General features: G+C 37.5%; 2 protein-coding genes across 2 annotated transcripts; both read left to right on the top strand.

Annotated features, from left to right (window-relative positions):
- Positions 1 to 1,996: 1,996 nt before the first annotated feature.
- Positions 1,997 to 6,086, top strand: LOC131778497 (E3 ubiquitin-protein ligase DZIP3). The gene is made up of 2 exons (XM_059094911.2): positions 1,997 to 2,391; positions 4,659 to 6,086. The coding sequence occupies exon 2, from the start codon at positions 4,671 to 4,673 to the stop codon at positions 5,361 to 5,363; it is 693 nt and encodes a 230-aa protein (XP_058950894.2). The 5' UTR covers positions 1,997 to 2,391; positions 4,659 to 4,670; the 3' UTR covers positions 5,364 to 6,086.
- Positions 6,087 to 10,523: 4,437 nt separating this feature from the next.
- On the top strand, positions 10,524 to 15,781 carry LOC131778496 (E3 ubiquitin-protein ligase TRIM71-like). The gene is made up of 3 exons (XM_059094910.2): positions 10,524 to 10,727; positions 12,715 to 13,415; positions 13,788 to 15,781. Exons 2-3 carry the CDS (start codon positions 12,722 to 12,724, stop codon positions 15,542 to 15,544), a joined length of 2,451 nt encoding a protein of 816 aa, XP_058950893.2. The 5' UTR covers positions 10,524 to 10,727; positions 12,715 to 12,721; the 3' UTR covers positions 15,545 to 15,781.
- The last annotated feature ends 2,276 nt before the right edge of the window (positions 15,782 to 18,057 follow it).

Genomic DNA, 18,057 nt, shown 5'->3' with positions numbered 1-18,057 from the left:
TAGAGCGGTCTGACAAAACTAGGAACATAGGAGTCGTTTTTGATGAGACCTTGTCACTGGATAAGCATGTGAGTTCCGTTTGTAAATCTGCTTTATTTCATCTTCGGAATATCGCTAAGATTAGAATGTATCTGACTTCTGAGAGCACAAAGACCCTTGTCCATGCTTACGTTACTTGTCGACTGGACAATTGTAACTCGTTGCTCCTCGGGTCACCGGACTATATTATTCAGAAGCTCCTGCGCGTTCAAAACTGCGCCGCACGCCTTGTAGCTGGGCAACCTAGGGCTGCGCACATTCGCCCCGTCCTTAAGGAGCTACACTGGTTACCTGTGGAGCAGCGAATTACCTTTAAAGTATTATTGTTAACTTTTAAAGCTCTCAATAATCTGGCGCCTCCGTATTTAAGTCAACTTATAGTCCCATATAACCCTACAAGAAATCTTAGGTCTGCTGGCAAACATTTATTAGAAGTACCGAATGTGCGCCTGAAGAGCTATGGGGACAGGGCCTTTTCGGTCGCTGCACCAAAGCAATGGAATGATATTCCCTTAGACATTAAATTAAGTGGATCAGTTGATGTTTTTAAATCTAGATTGAAAACTTATCTTTTCCGACTCGCTTTCATTTGACTTTTTGTTTTAGTGTTATTGTTAGTTAGTTATTTTCTTTTTTGATTGTAAAGCGATATAGAGCTTTTGTATATACCGCTATACAAATAAAGTTATTATTATTATTATTATTATGTGATTTCCAGCCAATTAGAAAGGCAAAACTCAGAGAACCCTGCACCATTGCAATAGACAATAAGACAGGGACTTTGGCAGATCGAAAATCATATAACTGAATTTGGTCAAAATGGACCAAAACTAACAGATCCTACCTCAGTTGCATTCAACCACGCTGGTGATGTGCTGGTTACTGCCTCTGATTCTATCTATTGTTTTACTGTCCGTGGTAAATTTGCAGAGTGCACCAACAATACTGAAAGAAATCAAGTTTCCGTTCTCGTTGACTGTTGCTTGTGATGGCCGCCTGATAGTGTGTGACTTAGGTGACAATTCCGTCAAGGTCCTCTCTCCTGACGGTACAGAATTGTTACAGTTCTTTAGAGTACCAGACTGCGATGAATCCCCGTGGAAAGCTGTTAGTCACCAAGACAAGTTCTTCGTGTCATACCCCACAGCTGGTTGTGTTAAAACGTTCAACAAAGACGGGGACTTTCTTTATGACATTGGCGATGAGCTGGCAGGTGAAGGACAATTGAGTAAGCCCCGTGGACTTGTGGACTTGGTGTTGATACCTATAACAACCTGGCGGTTTGTGACGAGGAAAACAAAACGTTAAAGGTGTTCAAACTGAATGGAACATTTCTAAACATGGCTAGCAACAAAAATCTGGACTGTCCTTGGTGTATAGCAGTTAGCTCGTGTACTCGATGGCCATTGCTTTATATTACTGATCCCAAAAAGAAAAGCATCGTAACCTTTGAGTAACTGCAAACCGCTTTATAGGTCAAGGATTAGTTTTTGTTGGCTTTAATTGAGAATCTCCTCAGTTAGTTTCCTCACAAAACTGATATTCAAAACCTTTTGTCTCTTCTGATATCATCAGTAGCCTTTTTCAGCTTTTTTTCCAAATAAAAGACAAAAATGTCTTCTCTGTACTGACAGGCTACTATTTCACTGGCATAATAATGTTTGAAGGGAGGACACCCAATTAATTAATGTAACATATCCGCTCTGCTTCGTAGCTTGATGAACTGATACGCGTAATTTCAATGTGTGTTTCTCATAAAGAAATCCATTTATCCTACAACTATAGAAATTGTCTTGTACTCACACAAGTAAAAACTCGAAAGTAAAGAAAATTTCCAAGAATATACTGCTTTATCGGCTCAATCAACAAGTACAACAAACAACTTGCCATAAGATAAATTTTATTGGGCCTGCGAATGAAAATCAAACAAATAAATTATTTTCGCAATTCCCAAATACTCCTAACTCATTGCACGGGAGCTTTTTATTAATGCTGAAAAATTGTTTTCTTAACTTCCTTTCAAATTATCCTGAACTTATTCACAGATAACATGAATGCACGAGTGATTTGCCCAAGCTTCTATTTTAGTTGAAATGAAAAATTTGACTTATTCATGGGAAGACGTTGCTATCTTGAGAACATTATTCGCTTTTAGCTTTCAGTTTCCATCAAATGTTATAAACAAGACAAATTTCGCTTTCATAAGAGAAACACGCGTTCAACTTCCTGTCAGACTCTATTTATGAGTTATGGTTAAATCAACCCGTCCTTTCTCCGCATTACTTCAAGTGATCCACGGATATCCGATTTTCACCGTTCAGGAATCTTTTTGTCAAACTTCAGACATCACAGGTTTGTTTTCACGACTAATGCTCGGCTTACCGAAAAACGGATCTAGCAGACCATATCGCTCTAATCATAGCGAGAATTCGTTCATCAATTGATTAAAAACCTCCAGCCGGTCAGTGTATTTCATAATTGTTTCTTTTATTCCTATGGTATTTCGTAAACTGAGAAAGGTTAAGCGTAAAGTATCAAAAGCGTTTCCTTATTTTCAAGTGAGCGGTATGGTCGATTAGTTCCGAAAATAAGTAAGCTCCCAAAGATTTAGCTAGAGTAGCACACGAAACGGTGCTTTTACAGTCGTTCGAGTATCGCAACGAATTCGAACGACAGGTTGATACATAATATTGTAGCACATCGAAGAGGAACTTTGGCAACAAGTGCGCTTTTCAAGTTCTTTATGCAACCTTGAGCACGTGCCTCTCAGAAAAGACAAACTTGTGGCATGTCGATCGATCAGTACGTGTAGCAGGATCAACATTTTATTACAATTTGCCAGGTCGGGGCTAAAGTGTGTATGATTAGCATTTCATTTCACGCCGTTAGATTGCTGCTACATTGTTTTAACCCTTTTTCTCCCATGAGTGACTTAATTTTTCTTACACTATTAAGGCAATTTCAAGCGGACAATTGATACGAGTAAGAAAAAAAATTGAGAATTATCAGTTGATCCAATACTAAATTCTCCGAACTAACATAGTAAGGATTGAATGGCAGGCAATAGGGAGAATTGCTGATGAGATCTTGGGTGTTAAAGGAGCCGAGGTTAAAGGCGCGCTGACTGTCTTCGAGTTTTACAAATGATGTAATCCAAGTTAACCTTTTTCACAGTAATCAATAGTCAATAACATTGAGGATGAAGTTGATAGAGTTGTCTTAAAAATAACTCCTTCCTTCTTCCAGCAATCGTAACCTTTTCAGTTTTTACACATGATCATGACACATCTTTTTTGTCTTTTTCGTTTTTCACGAATTCTGAATGTACACCTGCCAAACAAATTTTTACCTTTCACAATAAATTTTATTTCAATTAGCTGAAAAAAATGCCACATAATTATGCCTTTTGATTAGATATATATGATTATATATATATATATATATATATATATATATATAGATATATATGATTATATATATATATATATATATATATATATATATACATATATATATATATATATACATATATATATATATATATATATATATATATGTAGTCAAGGACACGGTTGAATCTTCGACAACTTTATGTGTAGCGGAGGGCTGGGCAGAGAAAGAAATTTGTACCCCAAATTAATGAGATGAGATGAATTCACCTGAAAGTTTTCAGAAGTTCCCCATTCTGTTGTTAAGCTTTCTTTCAGTATTATTTGCAAAGGTTCGTTCAGTTTCACTTCAACAATTTTCTACCCTGACAAACAATTTTCACCATCGCCCACATGGGACACTCGAAGCTATGCTGTCAAACTGCATTTTTTGATCATCAGTTAAAGAGCAGCCCAAGGGAAAAATTTAAAAAACAATAAAAACATGATCGATATTCAAGGGCAGGTCCTATTCCTTTAGTTTTCACACGATGTTTCTCGTTTGCCCTCATTTCCCCCAAGAATTAAAATGTTGGACCCCTCTTTCGTTTGAGTTGAAGAAAAGAAAATATTGTGCTAGCTGTGCGTATCAGGAGATCTCAGGGGAAAATGCTGAGCAAAAAAAGCAAGCTTGCAGGAAGTTTGGCACTGAACTCAAAATTAGAGCAAAATTGAACAATATAACAATCCTTTAAGCTGGCAGAAAGTGCAAGCCAGTGTTTCCATTTTCATGTAAGTCATAAAATCATGCGATTAATGTGTCGGTCAGTTTGTTGATTGTTGTTTTTGTTTTGGTTATTTTTTAAAAAAATGAAATAAATTCAGCCTTAAATAGTCCGCAAATGGATGGATGAATTAAATAGATGTAATAATACAATATATATATATACAATAATATATATTAATAGAATAAACTCTGAGGCGGTTGGCGTGTGTGAAATTATTTTTTTTTGGAAATAAGCCCCGTTGACAAACCTGAATAAATGAACGTTTGTCTATCGATGTAAGAGTCAGGCTAATCAATTGTGTATGGCGAACGATATAAACTTACTGGGACAGAAATCTGAATTGTATTGAGCTCACCATCAAACACCCTGATTTTCACCATTAAACACCCTGATTTTCTATCCATAGCTACTGATGCTATTCATCTACATTTTATTTATAAATCTGGCTTTGTTTTACTTATAGCAAATTTTCCTCATGGCTTGCGCAACACCACCGACTTCATCCACTAAGGGAATAACGAACTATGTCCGCTTGTGTCGTCTGCTGGTTGATATTGGAACCCAGGCCCTCCGAGATAAATTCGATGCAATCCATCCCCCAGCAAAACTTCACGCAGTTTTGGCGGAAAACAAGGCAGAGTTAGAGAAGCTGAGGGATCGAAGGATTCTCTATCCGGCTCAGATGGACAAGCTTTTTCCTTCTGACCCTACTCAAGTGTCATCAGCAGGATTTGACATCACACTTTTAACTGCTTTATTTCGAAATATCTGCGACTTATCTGAACCCTCGAAAGGATGGAACAACCTTCCTCCCAAGTCAGATGAGAGCACTGCAGCAGACATTGCTCGTGTGAAATATTACAGAAACACTGTGTACGCTTATGCCGAGCGCGCTTCAGTTGATGAAGCGGAATTCAACCAATACTGGTCTGACATCCGGAACGCTCTAGTAAGACTGGGAGGTATTAAGTATCAGAAAGAGATTAAAAATCTTGAAACTGCTTGCATAGACCCTGAAACTGAAGATAAATACAAAGAACTTCTTGAAGAATTGCAGAAGAGTGTAGAAGGTATCACGTATAAACTGGACAAGTTGGGAAACCAAATCGGGACTATTGAAGACTATCTATCGAAACTATCGAAGAAAGTATTAAACAATGGTATGTAAAATGTCTCTCCATAGTTATCCTGTCAATTATTTCGATAAATTAGGTAAAACATTTTTGATATTATTATACCGATATTAATGCAGTACTAGGAATTCTCCTGTTTCAAAAATATGATATCCTCACCACATAGTGAACAAACCATTTATATTTTAAGATGGAAAGATACCAAGGTCGTCATGGGAACCGAGTTTATCAACATCATTTTTGTGAGCGAGGATGAATAAACGTCTTCTGAAAGCAAACTGTCTTTCTTAAATTAACAGGGATCATTTGAGTAGCTCCTCTGAGGGCGGAGAAGTAAGACAGGTGGGGTAGTTTAAGTGCTGTATAGTGGTTTCTATGCCATTAACTGAAAAAAAACCCTATAATTAAAATTGCTACGTTACATAGCTATTACAGTTCTGATTTCAAGCTAAAACATTTAGAAATTCCTAAGCTGTCAAAGTCATAACGTGTAATAGCCACATTTGAACGAAACCTCGTAAGGACTGTAAAGAGTAGGCTGTTTTTAGTTTATCTGTCACAAAGTTAGGCCTGTAAGCATAGCAGGATCAAAAAAATGCTGAATAAATGTTACAGCCTTCAATGTACCATGCTGGACAAAAAAGAGGATGAAAATGATATTGATGAACATTTGACTAAGTGATTTCTATCAAACTGGTGCTTTTGTATTGAATAAAAAGTTTCAGTGGACAACTTGCCCAGGGCTTCATGATTTCTTAATTTAGAATTGCTTACCTTCACCCACAACACCATACTGTTTGTTATCCCTGGTTAGCAGCATACCCTGAGATCAGAAAAATCAGCACAGGTCTATGCTACACCATGAACACTATGGACTGATTGTAGCTATTCTTGAAATTTGAGCTGAAATTTAAAAAAATGCATCCCTAAAAACAAAGCATATTAACCTTACAAAAGTTTTCAGATGACCTAGAGCATATGACAATTATTCTTAAGAGTGTAATATATATATATATATAAAAGTTTAGTCACTATAATTGAAAAGATACAGATTTATGTCATTATGTTAAAATTGAATTCAAGATGAAACAGCATTAAGCTACTGTTACAGAAGGGACATGTTTGTTTGTTCATGAAGTTGTACTGAAAAAAACCCTGAAAAGGTAAACATCCCATGCAGAAAACATTTTCGTTGTTCATAAACATTTTTCCTATGTGTTTACAAAATATTTGAAGGATAATAAACACAATAGCCTTTACTTGGCACTGAAATATCCTTGTATATTTGTCCTTTTACACTATATTCCTTAAAGCTTGCATCTCAGAACTGACAACATAGCAGAAAAATATCTGTACACATTTTCATGCCAAATAGAGGCTATTATAAATATGTATGGCAACTGCTTCATTGATCCATGGGGAAGGGGAGGGTTGAGAGAGTTTTGGGTTCTCAGTCTTCGATGCTATGTTGAAAGAATAGGATAACCTACAATCTCTTGTTTAATGTCGAAGAATAGCAAGTGTACAATACATGGCTACCAAGGTTCAAATTCATGGTATTCATCCAAGAACAGAGAACCACAGAGAGACATGTGCATAAAGCTTATCTTCATCTTATTTGATCAATCTTGAAAAGACCCAATAGGCTTTGACCTGAACCATATTGGTCGTTACTATACATGCAACCATTTACTAGTATCTACACACCACATAATAAAAAGAATTGAAACAAAACTCTACCAGAAACCAAGATTTGTCGTCAAAGAAACAAAAATACGCCAAACTCTCAAGCTCTAATAGTTTTAACCCTTTAACTCCCAAGATCTGATTGTTATTTCTCTTCTTTTTCTGCTACACAATCCCTTTTAAATTAGTTACAAGAATTTGGTTTAATATCACGGTAAAAACTTCAACTTGATAAGTTTGAGTATTCTCATTAAATATTTGCTAGAAAACCTGTAGGGAGAAGTTGCATGTTAGTCACTTCTGGGAGTTAAAGGGTGAAGGAAATGGAAGTGCTCAAATTTTCTCTTCCCCCAGGTTTCCCCCATAATGTGCAGTCATCTTGGAAGAAACTCGATCAGGAGCAGAGAAAAAATATTGGTGCTAAGGGGGATTTACTACAGCAAGGAGAGTAAGCATTGGGGAACATATTCCTGTAAGGTTAATCTGAGAAAAAATGGATGGGCTGAAAACATTTTTATCCTTCAATCATAATTACCCATGAGGCTCATCTCATTTGCTTGGAGCCATGGGCATGAGCTGTAGTGGATTTATTCAGAGGGAGCAGGTAGTGGTCCCCACTAAAGGCCAGTGACACAGTTCCCAAAACAATAATTACACTCATTCTTGGCTATCCTACCATGTAATTTATAGCTACCCACGGCACCTGGTATCCAACATTCCACAATCACATTTAGTGAGCTAAACTTCAAAAAAATAAAGGGGTAAGTTCTAAAGAAACTATTGAGCTGCATCAGTGGAGGCTATAACAAGATAATTTGGTTTTACTTTGTGCTAAAACAGTGGATAAAGTTGCAGGCGGGCTTTGCTTGGCCACTCTATCTCCACAAAAATATCCTTTGCTATTTAAATCCGAAAAACGTGCACAGAAATTGTGGCAGGAATAAATGAGTAAAAATCACCTTTTGTTGCTTTATTATCCATGGAATTCGCATATAGTAAAAATAATATTTACCTATTGTTCGATGAAAAGCTGTTAATTATTAAATTAGTTGATAATGTGGAGAGTTTCTAAAGCTACAATTTCAGTCATTAACCCTTCATCAGAGCTGATGATGGCTAATGCTTGAAATGTCAGCTTTAAAATCTCACTTGAAAAAAAAATTATATTGAAAATTTCAAAAGATTGGAAATCTGGTCAATGTAAAATGCAGACTGCAGACTGCAGACCAGGGGTAAGATGCAGACTGAGTAAAAAATGCAGACTAAAGACTGCACACCAGTGGTAAAACACAGACTCAGCTCAAAAAGAATCAACTGTTTATGACTGCAGTTGCTATGACTTTGGGGTTGCATGGGGTCACGTGATATTTACAGTCAGGGGAGTTACTGCATCATTGGCAATGAGCAGGGGAAGAAAGATAAGAGTGGTCAGTGGGGAAATAACTTTTAATACTTCATATAGAGACAGATCAGTTGTAGTTGCAGAAAACAATCATGTTGTAAAGCCGAAATGTCAACAGTATACTTTGCTAAATAAAATGTTACACAATTTTTCAAAGTAAACTTGTTCAAGGCATTTATCACAGTTGGCTTACTTTTCACTTGAATTTTACAATCTTGACCGTCAATTCCAGAAAAATGAAAAGCTAAGCAACTCTTCAAAAATTTTGTTCTCAATTTTTATATTTTCAGTCATTAATAAGTTTGTATCCACAACCTAAGATAAGAAACTCAAAATTTCCATTGGCTGAAGGTCTTTTACTGTATTTTATATATATTCAATTGCCCCCATTTCATGCGAAAAAGAAGGCAAATAGGAAAACACGGAGCTTCGAGAAACAGCCAAGTTAAGGCTAATGTGTTTACCATGCTTAAATATTTATAATCAAGGCCACTCATTTTGAAGACTTTTTCTCAAAAGATCCAGATGTTAAAATAATACTGTTTTCCGTTCGAATTTTTTTTTCCTCTTTAATTTAACAAATGCACTTAGGATAAAAATTCAACATCCGAACCAAACGGCAGATGAAATGTTGCTTACATGTCCCTGCAAAAGACACGAACCGACGCCATTCATTCTATTCCTTGCTATGACTGTGACAACGAATACATCAGACAGACCAAATGTCAGTTTGGTACACATTTAAAAGAGCATCAAAAAGTGGTTTTCTTTTCCAAAATGGAAAATTCAGCTTTATCAGAGCACACATGCCTAACTAACCATACAATTGGGTGGGATAATTTGAAAATTATCACCATTAATCATTGTTACCACCAGCACCTTTGTTTGGAGGCTTGGCACATTAACTCCACCCACGCTCCTTTAAATCGTGACAATGGCAGCTTACTTCCTGACACCTATTTACACCTTGTCAGAAAAAAGGCAGCTAAATAAAAGGACCTCTTATTGCAGCGTTTAGATCACCTCTGACGAAGGCACCAGACAGGAGTGTCGAAACGTTTGTCTATGAATTGTAACTTTTTCGGTTACATTCATTAAATCTGTAAACCAGAGTAGCATCAAAACAACGTCTGGTTGCAAAAAAAAATTTTTTTGGGCAAGGTGGGAACATTTTTTGAGGCAAGGTGGGAAAATTATTTGGGGGCCACGGTTTTAGTTTTATTTTTCGTCACGCACGTCACGCACGTCACACACGTCACACAGCACCATGAAGAATTATATTTACGTTTTGAAACTTGCCATTCCAGATGCCACCGATACCTTTTCCGATGCCTCCATTAATTTTTACAGCAGTAAAAGATATATGTAAAATCAACACTTTTGAAAAATTGCCTCACATTTTATTTGACGAAGTATACTGTCAACATTTCGACTTTGCAACACGATTGTTTTCTGCAACTACAACTGATCTGTTTCTATATGACGTATTACAGTTGTTTTTCCGCTGACCACTCGTATTTCGCTTTTTTTCCTTCCCCGCTCGTCGCCCGTTCTAACTCCCTACAGTCAGTCCCATTGCCATTGCGACTGACGTGGTCGCATTTGCGATTAAAGATTCCTATTTAGCCACTAATATTTGTATGTCAATCGCGTTTTTGCGAATGTTTTTCTACTTAGCCAATGAAAGAATTAAATTCAACAGTCTTGTGTTTTACTTGTAACCGATAGAGTGATGAAAGTCTATCGCCACTACTTTCAAGGACGAACAAAGGTTACACGAGCTGCATGTATGTTAAAGCTACCAGATGTTGCTCAGCAGAACTGTTTATTCCTTAATAAGGGGAATGTATTTAGCTGGCTGTGAACTGCAGATCCAAACACTTACGTTTCTCATCGTTCTTACCTTAAAAACAGTATGTCAACGCCAAAACCATCTGAGGAAGTATAGTTCAAAACATCTATCGCCAGCCTCTCACGACTTACGCGGCCTCGATCCCAGCTCACTCTTGAAGTTTTTCCGGGAAAGCGAGTTGTTTTAGAATCGAGTCTACACTTTAACCCTGGTTTGCAGTCTTCGTTCTACATTTTATCCTCAGTTCGTATTTTGCACTCGGTCTGCAACGACATCCCCCCCTTATTTTGCCGTGAGAAGCCTGCGTAAAAGAAGAGCCATCTCCAGGCCTTTTGTCAAAAGCAACGAAGCAGAAACCCACTGTAAGCAAGTTCACGATGACCAACTCCTCATTAAGGAGAACGTAGAACACACCTCATGTTAGAATTTCATCACCAACAAGAAGATTGGGATTGGCAGGTATGTTTGTGTGTCCAATTTTACATTTATCTATATATCGATTATCTTTTTTCAATCTCACAGTCTTCACATATCCGCTAATCTAAAGTCTCGTTGCTGATTCAAAACTGAATTATGTATGATCAACTACATCTAAAGTACAACTTGACACCACATAACTGAATTCTAATAGTTTTATATCAAACCTTCGGTCTCGTGCGCAAATTTTCGTTTCTTTTCAATGAAATTACGCCGTTATCTAACGGCGTAAAATCCTGCATGTACAGTATAAATATTACCGACTGGAAGAAATTACGCCGTTAGTTAACCGCGTAAAATTTTTCAGTATATATCACCGACTGGAAGAAATAACGTTTATGGTTTAATTTATTCCAGGCGATGATATAAGCCGGGCTCGGCTTACAGCGCATAAAATACGGTATAAACTGTAAATTTTACACCGTTAAAATAATTTTATTCTATACAAATTTATTATGATTGATATACTGACGCAGATATCGCCGTAAAATCGTACAGTTTATAGACTGTGTTAGTCACATATTACGCTGTTATCTATATTTCCATCCGAGTTGAATCAAATATGACTAGGTTTAAGGTAAGAGGGGTAGAAACAAATTAAGCCCCAAAATCTGGGAGCGAAGAAGACGGTGTAGTCTGTCAAATACAGATATTTTGAGTTTGTTTAACCTGATAACGTCTCAATTACCCCTAAAGCTTCGACTATATCAGATTTTGACACAGATACGCATGAATTCCGCCTTTGCGCTCAACTAAGATGCCTCCATGGTGAACGATGTCCCTAATGTCCAATAACAATTCAGTTACAAAATACATTGTCATCGGCGTATTCAAACCATAATATAACAAACCGCAAGTAAAACTCAAAAGTTTCCCTTCTATAAAAGGTAGCGAGGATTTTATGTTCGATAATCGAAAATTACAGAGTTCATACAACCACATCAGTAGTCCAACAAGTCGGCACAATCGAATTATATTGGGATTGATTTTGTTTACAGGACTTCATGATTTTTTTTCTTCGAATCCGATGAAATTTTAGCTGTTAAACATGCAATCTGGCGGTGACATAACGTTTAATAGGTCTTTATTTTACTGTCTGACCATATTCCATAGACAACTGACTCTTTAATCGATTGATTTATCTCTCTGGCTAATCAAAGTATGTTAAATTACCGTTCTTTCGGTTTCACACCTCAGTAAGTTATGGAGATTTTGGCTGGGGTAGACTGAGAATATTAGGCAGACCTTATGTTGAACAGGTGCCCTGCATGAGGCGGACACTAACTGAAGTACGAACCCCCATTTTACCACGAATTAAATCTCAGGTTTCCAATACCCCCTATTATTCAAAGGACTTTGACGCAAAAAATCAAACTATCTTGTACAAGAGGCCGGTACCGATAAACAGACAGTTCTTTTAGATATTTTAAAACATTTATCAATGTTCTTTTTTTTTTAGTTTCCACCCGGTATCAGTTTCCGTCCAAATACATTGCAGTGATCATTCTCTTCGGCATTTTTAGCTTCTATTCAGCAAAATATACTGAAAGATATGCTATTTGAGCTCTAGATTGATAATTTTGGCGGAATGTTTGGCCAAGAAACTGCAAGAACTTCATCACATGAGAGAAAGTTTAACTGTTAATGTTCTCAGCTATCACGGTACAACAAAACTACTCCGTCAAAACAAATAGCTCCTCAGGATAAGTGTGCAGTGAAGACAATTTCCCGGCAATTTCAAATTTTAAATTTGGCTAAGATTTAACCTTGCTGTGCCAGTTTCCAGCAACGAAGACTTTATTACCTAACTCTTTTTCCTGAGGATTCGAGTGAACTATTTGAATTCTTTTGAAAACATGCATGTTTTAAAGTGAAAAAAACTTTAGTGACTATGGTTTTCATCGGGAGACTTTTAGGCGCCATTCTCATTGGAAATACGTTTAAGCTGAAACAGTATTTTCTGCCTTAGATATTCAATGGCTTATGCAGCTCCAACAGTTTCATCCACAAAGGAGACAACGAACTACGCTCGCTTGTGTCGTCTGCTGGTTGATGTTGGTACCCAGGCTCTTAGAGACACATTTGATGCCATCCATCCGCCAGCCAATCTCATCACAATTTTGACGGCCAAAAAAATCACCTTACAGGCTCTAAGAAAAAGAAAGGTAATAAACGCGACACAATGGGGAAAGCTCTTTCCAGCCATTCCTACTTCAGTTTCATCGGCCCATTTCGACATCACACTTTTAATGGTTCTGCTGCGAAACGTATGCAGCCTACATTCTCCTGCAACAGGTTGGGATACGCTACCTGCTGTTACTGACTTAAGCCGTGAAGCTGATATCGTCCGCGTTAAATATTACAGAAACACTGTGTACGGTCATGCTGAGTGCGCTTCAGTTGAAGATGCGACATTCAGCACATGCTGGAGCGACATCCGAGACACTCTGGTAAGACTTGGAGGTGTAAAGTACAAATCAGCCATTGATAATCTTGAAACTGAGTGCATGGACCCTGAATCTGAAGATCATTACAAAGAACTTCTCAGCCAGTGGAAGAAAGATGAATATAACGTCAAGGACCAGCTGTGTGAACTTGGTACCGGAATTAAAAATGTCATAAAAAGGCTGGATGATTTGAAATCTTCAAATAAGGAACCTAAAATGGAAAGTAAGTATAACTTAAGTTGGAATTTTCTTTGCGTTGTTTTTTGCTCTTTTAAAGCAAACATATCTCAGTCGTCTACTTTATCTGACAAATAAAAAGAAAGACCACATCTTAAAAGCTCAATGAGATAAGAGCAGATCGTATGACTGAACATTTCAAACGTTCAGTAATGTACTTCTATATGTTCAGCTCACAATGTCAGTGAGAGAGAGAGTTTACGTTTGTTCTAAAAGTTTGCAAATTGTATTCGCCACTGAACGCGTTTTTACGCTTTACTTATCCACCTATAAAACGTAACTCAGTACGTTAATGTTCCTAAAGAAGAAGAGGAAGAATTTCTCGCTCACTTAAATTTTTCATTTGCGTTCTCGCCAGGCGAGTCCATCGCGTCGAAAGAACTGTTGGAGAACTCATTGATGTGTACAGAGAAAGGCCACGAGACTGAACTTCTGGATCACTATTGCAAGAACTGTAAAGTTTCCATTTGCGATAGGTGTGGTAAAACTCGTCATACTCAGCACACCAAAGTGAATATCCAACAGGCTACCGAGGAAGAGAAACTGAAAATGGAAGAGACTGTAAAACAAATGAAAATGCAAATTTCTGAGCTTAAGACACAAATTACAAAAACAACAAAAGCACTTGCAATAAGCAAAGAAAAAATCTCTGCGGCTCGGAATAGTGTGCGAACAATCGTTGAAGAACTCATTCATGTTTTAAGAGAGCACGAGAGGTCCATGGTGACCGAGTTGGATGTTATGGAAGAAGCACAACAAAGAGAATATTCTAGACGAGTAGAAAGCCTCGAAACATCTGTAGACGAATTAAAAATCTCTGTGAGAAATTGCGTGGAAATGTTACGAGGAGACACCACCATCGAGACCCTAAAATCGCAACAGGCGAAAATTGAAAGGTTTAAAGGTGTTCTAAGAGCAACAAAAATGGACGTTTTTAAGCCTTGTCACGTTTTCTACCTTAAAGATACGAATTACGTTCAGAATTTTACAAGTACAGATCCAGGTAAAGTACTCGTTAGTAAAACTGATCCACTAAGATCATATGTGAAAGGTTATGACTCAGTAATAGCTGAGGCTGGATGTACAAAGATCTTTGATATCAAAACAATTGATTCAAATGGGAAACAGTGTTACCATAAAATTGATGAGATCAAAGTAACAGTTCGGAGTCCAGTGGAAGGGGACCTCGCCACCATGATTGACAACTGGATGTCACGTGGGACATATAGGGTCAGATACACACCCAATCGTGTTGGAGAACACGAGGTGACAGTTTTTGTTAACGATCAACCTCTTCCTTGTAGTCCATGGAGGGTACATGTGGCTCCACACCAGTATAGATTCTCATGTGATTTCCAGCCACTTAGAAAGGCAAAACTCAGAGAACCCTGCGCCATTGCAATAGACAATAAGACAGGGAATTTGGCAGTAGCAGATCGAAAGAAACAAATAGTGCAACTGTTCAGCACATGGGGTTTTCATATAACTGAATTTGGTCAAAATGGACCAAAACTAACAGATCCCACCTCAGTTGCATTCAACCGTTGTGGTGACGTGCTGGTTACTGCCTCTGGTTCTATCTATTGTTTTACTGTCCGTGGTCAATCTGCAGAGTGTATTAACAACAAAGAAATCAAGTTCCCATTCTCGTTGACTGTTGCTTGTGATGGCCGCGTGATAGTGTGCGACTTAGGTGACAATTCCGTCAAGGTCCTCTCTCCTGACGGTACAGAATTGTTACAGTCCTTTAGAATACCAGACTGCGATGAATCCCCGTGGGAAGCTGTTAGTCACCAAGACAAGTTCTTCGTGTCATACCCCACAGCTGGTTGTGTTAAAACTTTCAACAAGGATGGGGACTTTCTCTATGATATTGGCAATGAGATAGCAGGTGAAGGACAATTGAGTAAGCCCCGCGGACTTGGTGTTGATACCTATAACAACCTGGTGGTTTGTGACGAGGAAAACAAAGCGTTAAAGGTGTTCAAACTGAATGGAACATTTCTAAACATGGCTAGCAACAAAAATCTGGACTGTCCTTGGTGTATAGCAGTTAGCTCGTGTACTCGATGGCCATTGCTTTATATTACTGATCCCAAAAAAAAAGCATCGTAACCTTTGAGTAACTGCAAACCGCTTTATAGGTCAAGGATTAGTCTTTGTTGGCTTTAATTGAGAATCTCTTCCGTTAGTTTTTCTGACACAAAACTGATATTCAAAACCTTTTGTCTCTTCTGATATCATCAGAAGCCTTTTTCAGCTTTTTTTTCCAAATAAAAGACGAAAACGCCTTCTCTGTATTGACAGGCTACTCTTTCATTGGCATAGTAATGTTTGAAGGGAGGACACCCAATTAATTAGTGTAACATATCCGCTCTGCTTCGTAGCTCGATGAACTGATACGCGTAATTTCAATGTGTGTTTCTCATAAAGAAATCCATTTATCCTACAGCTATAGAAATTGTCATGTACTCACACAAGTAAAAACTCGAAAGTAAAGAAAATTTCCAAGAATATACTGCTTTATCGGCTCAATCAACAAGTACAACAAACAACTTGCCATAAGATAAATTTTATTGGGCCTGCGAATGAAAATCAAACAAATAAATTATTTTCGCAATTCCCAAATACTCCTAACTCATTGCACGGGAGCTTTTTATTAATGCTGAAAAATTGTTTTCTTAACTTCCTTTCAAATTATCCTGAACTTATTCACAGATAACATGAATGCACGAGTGATTTGCCCAAGCTTCTATTTTAGTTGAAATGAAGAATTTGACTTATTCATGGGAAGCGTTGCTATCTTGAGAACATTATTCGCTTTTAGCTTTCAGTTTCCATCAAATGTTATAAACAAGAAAACTTTCGCTTTCATAAGAGAAGCACGCGTTCAACTTCCTGTCAGACTCTATTTATGAGTTATGGTTAAATCAACCCGTCCTTTCTCCGCATTACTTCAAGTGATCCACGGATATCCGATTTTCACCGTTCAGGAATCTTTTTGTCAAACTTCAGACATCACAGGTTTGTTTTCACGACTAATGCTCGGCTTACCGAAAAACGGATCTAGCAGACCATATCGCTCTAATCATAGCGAGAATTCGTTCATCAATTGATTAAAAACCTCCAGCCGGTCAGTGTATTTCATAATTGTTTCTTTTATTCCTATGGTATTTCGTAAACTGAGAAAGTTTAAGCGTAAAGTATCAAAAGCGTTTCCTTATTTTCAAGTGAGCGGTATGGTCGATTAGTTCCGAAAATAAGTAAGCTCCCAAAGATTTAGCTAGAGTAGCACACGAAACGGTGCTTTTACAGTCGTTCGAGTATCGCAACGAATTCGAACGACAGGTTGATACATAATATTGTAGCACATCGAAGAGGAACTTTGGCAACAAGTGCGCTTTTCAAGTTCTTTATGCAACCTTGAGCACGTGCCTCTCAGAAAAGACAAACTTGTGGCATGTCGATCGATCAGTACGTGTAGCAGGATCAACATATTATTACAATTTGCCAGGTCGGGGCTAAAGTGTGTATGATTAGCATTTCATTTCACGCCGTTAGATTGCTGCTACATTGTTTTAACCCTTTTTCTCCCATGAGTGACTTAATTTTTCTTACACTATTAAGGCAATTTCAAGCGGACAATTGATACGAGTAAGAAAAAAAATTGAGAATTATCAGTTGATCCAATACTAAATTCTCCGAACTAACATAGTAAGGATTGAATGGCAGGCAATAGGGAGAATTGCTGATGAGATCTTGGGTGTTAAAGGAGCCGAGGTTAAAGGCGCGCTGACTGTCTTCGAGTTTTACAAATGATGTAATCCAAGTTAACCTTTTTCACAGCAATCAATAGTCAATAACATTGAGGATGAAGTTGATAGAGTTGTCTTAAAAATAACTCCTTCCTTCTTCCAGCAATCGTAACCTTTTCAGTTTTTACACATGATCATGACACATCTTTTTTGTCTTTTTCGTTTTTCACGAATTCTGAATGTACACCTGCCAAACACATTTTTTCCTTTCACAATAAATTTTATTTCAATTAGCTGAAAAAAATGCCACATAATTATGCCTTTTGATTAGATATATATGATTATATATATATATGTATGTATGTAGTCAAGGACACGGTTGAATCTTCGACAACTTTAAGTGTAGCGGAGGGCTGGGCAGAGAAAGAAATTTGTACCCCAAATTAATGAGATGAAATGAATTCACCTGACAGTTTTCAGAAGTTCCCCATTCTGTTGTTAAGCTTTCTTTCAGTATTATTTGCAAAGGTTCGTTCAGTTTCACATCAACAATTTTCTACCCTGACAAACAATTTTCACCATCGCCCACATGGGACACTCGAAGCTATGCTGTCAAACTGCATTTTTTGATCATCAGTTAAAGAGCAGCCCAAGGGAAAAATTTAAAAACAATAAAAACATGATCGATTTTCAAGGGCAGGTCCTATTCCTTTAGTTTTCACACGATGTTTCTCGTTTGCCCTCATTTCCCCCAAGAATTAAAATGTTGGACCCCTCTTTCGTTTGAGTTGAAGAAAAGAAAATATTGTGCTAGTTTTGCGTATCAGGAGATCTCAGGGGAAAATGCTGAGCAAAAAAAGCAAGCTTGCAGGA

The sequence above is a fragment of the Pocillopora verrucosa genome, chromosome 1, assembly GCF_036669915.1.
Source record: "Pocillopora verrucosa isolate sample1 chromosome 1, ASM3666991v2, whole genome shotgun sequence".
Taxonomy (NCBI): domain Eukaryota; kingdom Metazoa; phylum Cnidaria; class Anthozoa; order Scleractinia; family Pocilloporidae; genus Pocillopora; species Pocillopora verrucosa.
Note: the sequence above shows the minus strand (reverse complement) of the source record. Positions and strands in the feature narration are given on the sequence as shown.